The 12722-nt window shown below is 40.2% G+C and overlaps 1 protein-coding gene across 4 annotated transcripts in view; it reads right to left on the bottom strand.

The window, feature by feature from the left end:
* MAP3K7 (mitogen-activated protein kinase kinase kinase 7) overlaps positions 1 to 12722 on the bottom strand; it is a 61547-nt gene that overhangs the window by 6581 nt on the left and 42244 nt on the right. For 2 of the 4 annotated variants that reach the window (XM_075862165.1, XM_075862167.1), the window contains 3 exons: positions 8167 to 8326; positions 5605 to 5685; positions 9 to 76 (listed from right to left, as the gene is read on the bottom strand). In XM_075862165.1, coding sequence (XP_075718280.1) covers positions 9 to 76; positions 5605 to 5685; positions 8167 to 8326 — 309 coding nt within the window. Of the gene's footprint in view, positions 1 to 8; positions 77 to 5604; positions 5686 to 8166; positions 8327 to 12722 lie in introns of those variants that run through there. The other 2 variants (XM_075862166.1, XM_075862168.1) reach the window with 2 other exon arrangements.

Genomic DNA, 12722 nt, shown 5'->3' on the forward strand with positions numbered 1-12722 from the left:
CTCCTTACCGGATTGGATTCTGTTCCAACAATACTAAGGTCCTGAACAGATCTGCGCCTCGGCTGCCCGTTGCCTGCTGAATATCAAACAAGAATGGATTTACCAAACTCTGCTCCTATGTATAACTGAAGGGACACAATTGTGAAAGCTTGGTGTTTGTATGAGTCCATAGGCAGAAATGAAGGGATCCGCACAGGGAATGAGACAGCTGCAGTAGTTTTACTGGAGAAGCACTGGCCAGCAGAAAGTATATACCAAGACAATGACCACTCCTATCACACGAATAGCAGTTCTGTCCTCCACCATCTTCTGCCATGTGTTTTAATAGGCTGGATGTTTGCTGTCCAGGGCTGATGACGGCATCTATTTCCAGGGCCTTACGTGATACAGTTTCTACAGCAGGAATGCTGACCTAATGAGCCAGCTGGTAACATCAGCCTCCGTTCTGCTCCACAATGCCCACCTTAGTGGGCATATGCCAAATACACGTCTCATTTCCTAAGATCTCCGTATTAAAACCCAGGCATTAATTCAGCAGCAAATAGCCTTTAACCCTATGCTCTGTCACTCACATACTTAATTCCCCATATCACATCTTGCCATCAATAGATCAGAATTATTCTCCCCTGCCTAATATAGATCTGCTAGTAACTGACAAACTCCTGTCTATGCCCAGTTTAAAGCCACTGTTTAGAACATGCATAGGCTTACAGAAAATGTCTCAATTACTAAGGTCACTCAAGTATTTCTTGACTGAGGAATACGTAATGTTTGTATTGTGTAGATCATAGATCAGTTGACCAAAAGGAAACCCTAAGACTGCCTGAAGCAACAGCTGAGAGAATGCGTGAAATTCTTGGTTCATCATACTGAATTACATAACATTTCATAGCGGCAATTCATTATTGAACAGTTGCTGCAGGTCCGATCCACTGTACCAGCAGTTTGCCTCGTGTCTAGATCTCAATAAGAAGTGTGAACCCCAGTAAAACTAAAAATCGATTTTAACCAAAGTGAACAGCTACTTACAGACCATAACTTTTCCTGACATTCACTTAATATAATATTTAATGACTGGTTTATTTGGAACACTGTTCTTCGGGTACACGGTGCGTCTATAGACACAGAATATTTACTAGACAGCTTCTTTGTTCTCTCCCCTGAGTTAGGTGCACTAGAAGTATTGGCCAGCCATTTACCTGCCATTATACACAGACAAGGTCTAGCCAACATCTTGGACATATGGACACCTTTGCTAGACATTAAACAGGCCATGATCACAGACAGAGACATAGAGAGAGAGACATAGAGAGAGAGACAGAGAGAGAGAGACAGAGAGAGAGACAGAGAGAGAGACAGAGAGAGAGACAGAGAGAGAGACAGAGAGAGAGACAGAGAGAGAGACAGAGAGAGAGACAGAGAGAGAGACAGAGAGAGAGACAGAGAGAGAGACAGAGAGAGAGACAGAGAGAGAGACAGAGAGAGAGACAGAGAGAGAGACAGAGAGAGAGACAGAGAGAGAGACAGAGAGAGAGACAGAGAGAGAGACAGAGAGAGAGACAGAGAGAGAGACAGAGAGAGAGAGACAGAGAGAGAGAGACAGAGAGAGAGACAGAGAGAGAGACAGAGAGAGAGACAGAGAGAGAGAGACAGAGAGAGAGAGACAGAGAGAGAGACAGAGAGAGAGACAGAGAGAGAGACAGAGAGAGAGACAGAGAGAGAGACAGATCCTGGTTTTCATATAGGACATTTGCTAAGAATGGAGAGTGAAACATATGGCAACTGACTTGGTTGACCGACTCTGGAGAGAAGATGGTTGTGTGTTTGCATTTCACAAGCATAAAAATCCACCACCACATCACAAAGTCCAACTAGTCACAACCCACTACGCCCATCATGCGGTGTTATAAATGGGCTTGTAAAGCAGACATGCACACTGGTCTTCTCTCCTGTCAGGTATTGAACAGGCATAGATAACACCAGAGCTTTGCAATTCTGCCAATGACAGAAACCGGTTGTGACAATGGTGAACACCAGTAGCAGTGGTATAATGGAAACGTATCCACTGAGGGTATCTCAACACCAATGGACACAAGTACTAGGCTAGCACGTGCTTTTACATAAATTTAGTGATTCTTTAATCTGACATTCATGCAATCTGATAAATATCAGCGTATTAAACAATCTGGCTTGCGAGGAAAATGTATTACCTGGATCCTGTCCTTCAACAGGGCATAAAATAAAAAAATTGTCAGGCTACATTTTTCTATTCTGTCGAAAAACTGGATGGATAAAATGTGATTTGAAATGGACCTTACTATTTTCCACCTTTGTATCGCATTGGCATTTAAGGATGTTGTCAGTCTAACTAATCGCAGCAATTAAAACATCATGGCTACTACTTATTTAGCAAGTGCATTTTATTTAGAGACAACACAGGCCTGAAATGAGCAAGAATTAAACGTGGCGGCAGAAATATTTATCATTCTTCGTTCAATACAGCAGCACTTGTGAACATGCTGGAATGGCATGAGAAATGAAGGCAGAATTATTAGGGAGGAAGGAAAATCCAATAGAAAAACAAGTGAAACACAAAGTGCAGACCACGGTAGAGAAGCTGCGGACAATTCATTAGCATGGTTAGTGGAGGACGCTTATTTTAGATAGGCATGCATGTTATTTTACACACTCCTACATTCCACTAATAGTAGAAGCTTAAAGAATTAATATCAAATGCTTGTCACTCCAATTATGATTCCGTCAGCACAAACTAGAGTCAAAGCTACAAAAAGGTTTCTTTTATTGAAACGTTACTCATGAAATTGAGCATTTGAGTAATATTAGGTCTAGATTATAGATACCATTTCACGCTTTATTTTAAACTATAACTAAAACCTGCAAACAACTCTTCGGTACGAAACTAAATTCTGCAAAGACTATATATAACATATCGTCAACTACATGGAAAGGACCTTGCTCTACCAAAGACGTGCAAAGTAATGTCATAACATTACAAGAAAGACTGCCAAAAACCTAACCCCAACATAACTAAGGATGGGACTCCATATAGATCACCCAATAAAGATGAGCGCTCTATACACAGTGCAGAAAACACACAAGACGCCTGCCTGTGCAATAGAGTTGCCATAGCAGCCTATAGAACTGGGCTACTCTAATATGGGGAGGAGACGGAGCTCCTGAAGATAAAGATTCACTGGTCTGTTGCGGATGGCAGGCAGGAGAGACACTGGTTATGTCTCTCCTGCATTACATGTAGGTGTTTGTTATTAATACGGTACATCAACCCTTAACCCCTTGTTGCTGCAGCCATTTTTCTTTTTAGTTTTTTTTCTCCCTTCAAAATGGCATTTTTATTTTTTGGTCAACAGTCAGAGCTTTTTTTTTTTTTTTTTTTGTGACCACAAAATGTCGTTTTTAATGGCACCATTTAAAGTATTGGGAACTGAAAACAAAAATAATTGTATGATGTAATGGAAAAGCAAACATTTTGTTTTTAAAATGTTTACCATGCACTGAAAACTACATGTTACTTTTATTCTGTGGGTCAATACAATTACAGATATACCAAATTTTCATTTTTAAAAGGATGTACGGTCTTTTACAAAGACAAAAAAGTTAATTTGTCCATCAAGGGTTTGACCTTCCCCCAGCTAGCATGCAGAAAGGACGATCCAAATTTCCACTGGTGTGTGTATCTCGCTGGTACTTGTGGTTCCACACAGAAATGAAACTGCAGAAATGCAACTGCTTGCTGTGTATATCCTCGTACTTGATGTTCTAAATCTCCAACAAGGGAGAAAAAGGATATAGTGCACTACCTTTTGGAAACTACAAATTCCACGAGTTTATTCCATACTTACAAAAACAGATATAGATAAAAGCATAAACTAAGCTCTTGTAACACGCCAAATATTGCAACCCGGCCCTGAGTTTCGCCCTTCTGGCTTCTGATGCCCCAGAGGAAGCCAGAAGGGCGAAACCCAGGGTCGGGTTGCAATATTTGGCGTGTTACAAGTGCTTATCTTATGCTTTTATCTATATCTGTTTTTGTAAGTATGGAATAAACTCGTGGAATTTGTAGTTTCCAAAAGGTAGTGCACTATCTCCTTTTTCTCCCTTGTTGGAGATTTAGAACATCACGTACGAGGATATACACAGCAAGCAGTTGCATTTCTGCAGTTTCATTTCTGTGTGGAACCACAAGTACCAGCAAGATACACACACCAGTGGAAATTTGGATCGTCCTTTCTGCATGCTAGCTGGGGGAAGGTCAAACCCTTGATGGACACTTCACACTTTATATCCACAACCGTCTGAGCGGTAAAAATGTGTCTCTTTTTTGTGGTGTTCAGGATTTCCCCTCTTTTTTACCTGCTCCAGTTGTTAATCTCCTTGTTGATATATTTCAGTGAGTAGAGAGCTGAGTTGTATATTTGGTTAAAAAAAAAAAGTAATTTTATATATATATATATATATATATATATATATATATATATATATATATTTATATTTATATATATTTTTTTTTTTTTAAATTTGAATACCTTTTTTGTACATTACTAAAAACGAGCAGTGTTTTTACTTTTTTTTTTTAGACCCCTAAGAGGACTTGAACAAGCGATTGTTTGATCGTTTGTACAATACATTAATACCTATATATTACAGGGCTTAATAGGAGCAGAAAGAAGGTAGACCTGGGTGCCTTTATTAGGTTCCCAGGCTGCCATGACAACCATTAACCTATGGAGTGACCGAGGGAGCACCTCCTCTTACTAACGGCAAAAATACTGCAGTCGCTAATGACCGCAGGATGTAAGTGGTTAAACATCAGTGATCAGAGTTAGATCAGATCCCAGTTGTTACAGTGAAGTGTAGACTGTAGAATAAAGTAGACACCCGCTGAGTATGGAGTGGGTTCAGTCCTTGAGCCTCCTCTACCAACTAGAACGTACAGTTACGTCAAATGTCAGCAAGGGGTTTAAGTAAATATCCACCCTTGAATACTATTTATATGTTTTGTAATCTAAATGCGGTGATTTTTTTATATTTATAGCAGTGTCAGCTCCACTTTTCTATTACAAAGCTCCAGATAGTCTGCAGATATAAATTAAAAACATAACATGCTGGCTACCTGGAGCCACCACTAGAGGGAGTTTAGGAGCTAAATGCATACCATACATTCTCAAAGATGACAGTATGCAGTAATCTCCCACGCTCCCGCTAGTGGCAGCTGTAGGCATCCACCATTTAAATCTATGTCTATGCAAGGGATTTGGTACTCTGAAATCACAACAGTACCAGGAGTAAAGTGGGAAAATGTAAAACATTTTTCCTATTTTTGCCTGATTTTTCCCAGCACAAAAGTAAATAAAAATATCTTAAGATTTGGCATAAAAGACAATGTGTTAATATAATATTCTGATTTCTTCTACAGCTATTGTGCGCATAAAATAGCACATATTAAATTAAAGACTGACTTGAAATAGTTGGAAACTATCCAGAGAAACAAATTGGAGAAAGAAGCATTCATTGATTTGCGGTTATTAATCTTTGGCTCACAAGGTTATGCTCATCCTGTAGTACCTGTTATGATGATCTCAGGGACATCCAGAATATTGCCAAATGAAGCAGTTTTACGGTGGCCTCGTTTAGGCTTGGTATAAGCTGCAAAAACACATACACAATACACATGCAAACGACTACAAGTGGTACAGGGCACAATTCACAAAAGCATAAAAGTGTACAGCACAATGTTACACAATGGAAATGCATGCAAAAAAACAACCATGCATGCTACGTACATGAAAAGCACAAGTGACCATGCACAAAAACACCACAACATTAACTGACGGTAGTTAAAGGTGGAGAAGACCTTCTGAAAAACTCAAAGCGGTTATTCCAAGGTTACCATTAAACACCTATCCACAAGGACTAAAATGGTGGTCCCGAGCCCCCCCGCCCATTTCAACCATAGTAAGAACTTGAATGTAGCAGCAGTTGAGCATGTGCCCACCCGCTCCATTCCACTTCTATGGAGCTAACCGGAACAGATGAGCGCGGAACGCTGCTGTCTCTGGCAGTCCCATAGACTTTAAACAAGGCGGCACTGCGCATGCCCGACCGCCGCTCCATTCAAAGTTCTCCTCACTATGGTTGAGCAGTGAGGAGGAATACTGGGTGTGGGGGACCCAGAGGTGTGGGGCCCCAGTGATTAAACAATTACCACCGATTCTGTGGAAAGGTGATAAAAGTTGATCTTGGGATAACCCCTTTAATGTTTACTTGGAAGGGGTTCATTGGTTAACTATTTTTACTACAAGTTACTTACTGAAAAAGTATTACACTATGTAGGGTTATAACTGGATGGTCTTTGATTACTACAACAATCCGTCCAGACAAAATAGAAGAAGAAAAGTAACCTCTTTATAATGCGGATGGGTGGAAACTGATTAAATAGTTCTATCAATAGATATTGAGATTCATAATGGAGGATGATCTATATAAAAGATAACTTTTAATGATCGTACATTAACTGAGAAGTAATGAATGAAGAATGCACACAAAGAGCATCTATCACCTCTCCTGACAGCTCTGTTTTACCAAATACCTGTATGCCCCATAAAATAATTCTGGAGTCTTTTTTTATTCCTCCTGGAAACTTATGTATAAATTAACACTATCAGCACTGATTGGGAAGGGTCAGGCTGACTTGGTAAACACATTGACAAGTGGAATGGTAACGCTCAGCTGTCTAAGCTAGGGCTACACAAAGATTTTGAACGCACGACAAAGATCATAAGGTTGCATTGCGACATAGTAAGGAATGCTTTTGAATGTGGTCGCACTCTAAAATAAAATCACACAATTTCTCTGATGTGTAACGGTGTGTGCTTATGGTGCGACACCAAAGTCGCTGTGCGGACCTAGCCTTACTTATTCGTTTCCAGGAGGAACAACAGAGGAAACCACCACCACAAGTTCTCTAGCATAATTATATATTAAGGAGAACGTAACGATTTGGTAAAACACAGGTCAGGAGAGTTGAAAAAACTAAATCAATGGGAACATTCACATAACAGCAGTGCAAGTGTGTCAGACAGATCAGCACAGCAGGTCCTTGTGTAGGTTTATGGATTTGGCTGTGAACATGCATGTAACACATAGATAACCAAGAGTTCATATATGCGTAATCCTATTCCTTGTGTAAAAAATTTATGATTTATATAGAAACAGTAAGTTAAATTGTACTCGTGTGTAGAAATACAAGGACTAAGCATTTGTATTTAACCCTATGTTGCAAAATGATTTAAAAGTATCACGTCTTATAAAATGCCTGTAAAAATAATAGAACAGATCGTCTGAAAAATAAAATTATTTTTGCGGGATGTACAAAGCACATCTCAGACTCTGGTTTACTGCAGAAAACGTGGTCAGCTGGTTCCTATGCTAAGCAAAACGCTGTTGCCATTTTCACCTCTCATTGAACTTTGTAGAATTGATATCATATGTTGCTATTACACTCAATATTTCTCTCTGTGGGGTTATCTTTTATGGCAAATAAATGGCACTTAAGTGGTAGTCGTTTGCTATAACAGCTCTTCTGTGTTTTAGACGTGCTTTTTTTCATTCTTCTGTTATGGGATCTAGGTGTTTTTTTTTCATTAGATGTGTGTATGTGCTACTCTTTATTTTGCACTATACCAACCTCCTGCCTCGAATACATACAATGCCGATGGGTAGATTACACTTAAATGTTCTCGGCATATAAAGTAAATATTGAATGTAAAAAATTAATAGCTTGGTGTGGTTAACTAACTATCGGTAATAAAATAATTAGGTGCACAGATCTGCAACAGTACAACAGCCTAAAATGCCATGTATTGTGTACGCATCGCAATCTCACTTATCGATCAGGGTCTTATTCACATGTTGCAGTTAATCAAGCAAAAACTGCGATATGACAGCAATGTGTAAATAGACCCGTCTCATCTAAATGAGCCCCAATTGTTGCTAAACAATGGTGGTTTGCACATTTCTATTTTGTCAGCAGCCATTAATGCGGCCAGCAAAATCAGCTATATTGCCCTAAGTTGAAAGTTCAATTGGCTCAGCAATATTCACTTTTGTGTCCTTTATCCGCTTTACCTGTACTAGCAGAAATCCTTGCTTCCAATTCAGACATGTCAGCACTCATTCTTTTGTTCTCAGATGTGCCCAACAATGAAGAGGGCTTCCCTCGTGTATCAGACAGGCTTTCTACGCTGCTACCGCGAGAAGGTGGTAAACTCAAACGGCCTGATTCACCCTACATAAAAAGATTTAAAAAAATCTTATATACATTGCAGAAGACAACCAAGGCACAAAAAGGTTTATTCAGGTATTAAAAAAGATCTGGTAGCCGTATGTGTGATAAAATAAATAAAGCAATGCTTGCCCCCCCCCCCCCCCCTCCAGCACTGAGGAGATTGTGGTCCCCTCTGGTTTCTGCTTGCACAACAGCAATGATTACATGCCATACCGGCATATGACTGCTGCAGCCAATCATTGACCACACTGGTAATGCCTGAAATGACGGCACATCACTGCAGCCATGGAGGCAAAGACCGGAAATTACCACAGGATCATTGATGCTGGAGCAGCGGGATGTTTAACAGGCGAGTGAGTATCTGTTATTTTATCACAGACTTCATTAAATCAAGCAATAAATGACGTGTAATTGATTGAGAAAGGTTGTACCTGATGGACCATTGTCTTTTTTCAACCTATGTAACAGGTTTAACTTTCATTTCAGCTGACTGAAGTCCAAATATCATGAGATTCTCTTCTTCTCTAGGTGTCAACTGTGCCAGAGGGGGGCGATTCTATACAGCATCTGAATGGTAAAGTGGAGCCGTGGGCGCAAATCTGATCAGAATTCAGGGTGAGCAAATCAATTTGCCTGGTTTGTAGGAATGGAGTAAGAGATCGGATTCCCCTATTTTTTCTCATAACTTTGCCAAAAGCAAATCTCAGACCGAACGAATTAATTTGCAAATGTGTTCTAATGGGTTAGGAATCAGGAAAACGTAGATTGCCCAAATAAAATTGGTTCACCTCCAGCCAAGAGCCTCAACTTTACTTCAAACAGAATATTGTTAGCGAAGTAAACACTTGCGTTGTATAAGGCTTCGTTCCAACGGAGCCCTGACAGATACAAATGGAAACCATAGGTTTCCGTTTCAATCACCATTGATTTCAAAAGTGACGGATCCGATTCCAATGGTTTCCATTTGTCTCAGTTGTGCAAGGGTTCCGTTGTTTTGACAGAATCAATACCGTAGTCGACTGTGCTATTGATTCCATCCAAAACGACTGAAACCTATCACAACCGTGACAGACGGAAACCATTAGCTAGGTTTCGGTCACCATTTAGTTGTGAGGGAAACAGAAGTTTCCGCTTAACACGACGGAAACCCCAGACGGAGCCCCTCAGCGGAAACTAATGCTGATGTGAACACAGCCTTACCATCCGTTTGCATCCGTTATTTTTAGAACATCCACTAATCTAAAAACAGATTAATATAATGGATTATACAATGCAAAAGTGAACTTAGCCTAATATGATTTCCCTGTGTATTATGCAGCCCAGCTAGAGGAGCAGCTGCTTGTAGAGGGTTAATCGGAGTCTCTCCCTACATACACAGAGACAGCTGCAGTCTCACATGGAGAAGAAAGCTGTGACCGGTTTTATCGCTGCTGCTGCTTCTTCTAGCCTGCTCCTCCATGATACACAGGAATCCTCTCATATTGCTGCTAATATAACATCCAGAATGAAGTAATATAGCAGCAGAGATCTCCACTGTACACATGCTGCACCCAGTCTCCCCCCACAGAGTGGACTCTCAGTTTAGAAGCAGGAAGTCTCACAGAGCCGTCAAATCAGCTGAAGCCGTCTCCCTTTCTTTAAGAGACCGTTCTTATTCCTAAATTAGAGAAAACATTTTTTACATTCCTCATAACTACATACAGTACCAGTCAGAAGTTTGGACATCTACTCATAGAATGGGCTTTCTTTATTTTTCCCTTTTTACACATTTTATAACAGTAAAGTAAGTGGAACTATACAGTGACCAAATAAAGTAATACAAAACTTATATTTTAGTTTCTACCTTGATAACCACTTGTTACACGCTTAGCATTCTCTCTACTAGCTCCATAAGAGTTTGCACTCACGCTGAGTACTGGTTAGCTGCTTTTACTTATGTGCCATATTTTGTCAATATATACACATACATATATACGCACAGACACTTTAAAATGTATGTATTTTAATTTTTTACATATTTTTTTTATGGGCAGTTTGCTTATCAAAAAGGAGGTCCCTTTTCAGTATCTTTATATGCCACGATCAGCCTTGATTGTGGTGTATAAAGGGTTAGGCCGGGTTCACACGTAGCGCAAACACTGCGGATTTTCCGCAACAGATTTTATTGGGGAAAGTCCGCAGCGTATTACAGTAGCAGCAAGGTGGATGAGATTTGCACAAATCTCATCTACACGCTGCACAAAAACAATAAAAAATAATCCACAGCATGTCAATTTATGTTGCGGAATCGCTGCTTTTCTGTTTCGGGTCTTGCCCATTGAATTCAATGGGAGGTAAAATCCGCAACAAATAGATGTTGCGATTTTTGAAATTGGGAAAGCTGTAATTCCGCCGCAAAGATTGCAACTAGGAAAAAAAATTAAACCAATCTCTCATGTTTACCAAGAGCTCTGCTTCTGCGTCCAGCCCAGCCTCCAGAGATTACGTTTTATCCCATGTGACTGCTGCAGCCAGTCACAGTCTTGAGCGGTCACGTGATGAAAAGTATAAAAGTATAAAAAAAAAATTTCCTCACATGCCGTTATAAGCAGAAGACATTCTGGCCGAAAAACTGCACCACAATTTGGGGGATACGCTGTGTACTTTTATACAACATATCCACCCTGTGTGACCATACCCTTAGACTAGGTTTCTCTGATCTTTGCGGTTCCAGTTGTTTTCCAGCCCCTGATCGCACAGGTACAGCAACATTGCCCATGAAACTAGCATGACTATTATGCTGGTCATGATGAGGCTACTGTTTGCTGCTCATGAGGAGCATACTCGTCATTAGTTGGAAAGCGATTCATGGTTTTTGCCGCTGCAGTTGAAAAAAGAAAACATTTCAGGTTCTTACAATTCTCCTGAATTTTGTTGACCAACCTGCATTTCTTAGAGTAATGGCGGCTTGCCTTTTTTCTTTGTTTAGCTGTTCTGGCCATATTGTGGACTACTATAAAACAGAAAACCAAAAATATGGCTATTCAAGACCCCTCCCTTCTTGTTGACACTGCTGACTGGCATTGGACATGGATGAGGAAATTCCACAAATTAACTGTAAAAAGGCACACATACTAAACATACGCCTTGAAATGATGACTCGTTAATTGAGGTTCAATATTTTCCACCTCTAAATATCAGTAGTTCATTAGTAAATTGGTGCATTTAAAAAATTAAGCCTTTAGGTCAAAGCATCCCTGAATCAAGGAAAGACATTCAGTTAGGCGTGTCCAAACTTTTGACTAATACTGTACATTTGAGAGGTTTTACACTTTGGTTTATTACTTCATGAGGTTTCCCAGGAAGCGATAGGTTTCTCGGTTACATTTTATAGTACTTTTAAAAAAAAAAAAATCATTATTTTGAGCAGCAAGGTATGTCAATAGATGGATTTAGGCCTTCTTGACATTGTGTTTATGAATATTTATGTTTTGTTGGGAAAGCTCCCACCGTACAAGATAAACGCGTCTGTCCATTGTGCTCCATTAGTCCGACGGGAGCCAGAAGAGTGTCCATTTATACGTCGGTAAACTTGTTTTTTGTTTTTTTTTACGGCATAGCACAGTACACCATGCTACTTTATTGTGAAGGATCCTGCAAATAAAGAATTTTGTTTTTTTACATGAGTCTGTGGGTGATGGATGCCACTGTTAATTATCCGTCACGGGTGTACATGAAACATATTCATCAGGAAGCTTCGGGGCTATAGTCCCCAGGAGGGCAATTCTTGAGGCTTCTTCTGCCCCATATACGGACAGCGACTTTGGGAGCCTCCACAATAGCCAAAAGTGTTTTGTTGTGCGGCACATTATGTAAATTGTGGTGAAGATAATCTACTTACCGGTGGCCGTATTTGTGAGTTATCCACTCCCTTCTGGTCCTCAGCTGTGTCATGTGACCAGCAATAGGACTCTCCAACTGCCACAGTGTCTCATGTGTAGACAGGAAGTCAGTTTCTCTATTCATTACGATCACAGCATTGATGTGAGTCTTATAGGAATGAATGGAGAAACTGACTTCCTGTCCACACGAGACGCTGTGACATTTTAGGAGTCCCATTGCTGGTCACATGACACAGCTGAGGACCAGAAGGGAGTAGATAACTCACAAATACAGCCACCGGTAAGAAGATTACCTTAACCACAATTGACATAATATGCCTTTCCAATGGGTCAGAGAATAAAAAATTGTGGGAGTGCTCCTTTAAGATATCTGATCAGTCAGTGAAAGGAGAAATTTTGCTCACGTCCAGAGAAAACATGTGCTGATCATTTCATGCTCACAGGTTCAGCTTAAAAGGGGTTGTCCGAGAGAAGAAAAACTGGCTGCAGGAAATGTTCTAAAATAAGAAACCAAA

Source organism: Rhinoderma darwinii, chromosome 4 (genome assembly GCF_050947455.1).
Source record: "Rhinoderma darwinii isolate aRhiDar2 chromosome 4, aRhiDar2.hap1, whole genome shotgun sequence".
In the NCBI taxonomy this organism is placed as follows: Eukaryota; Metazoa; Chordata; class Amphibia; order Anura; family Rhinodermatidae; genus Rhinoderma; species Rhinoderma darwinii.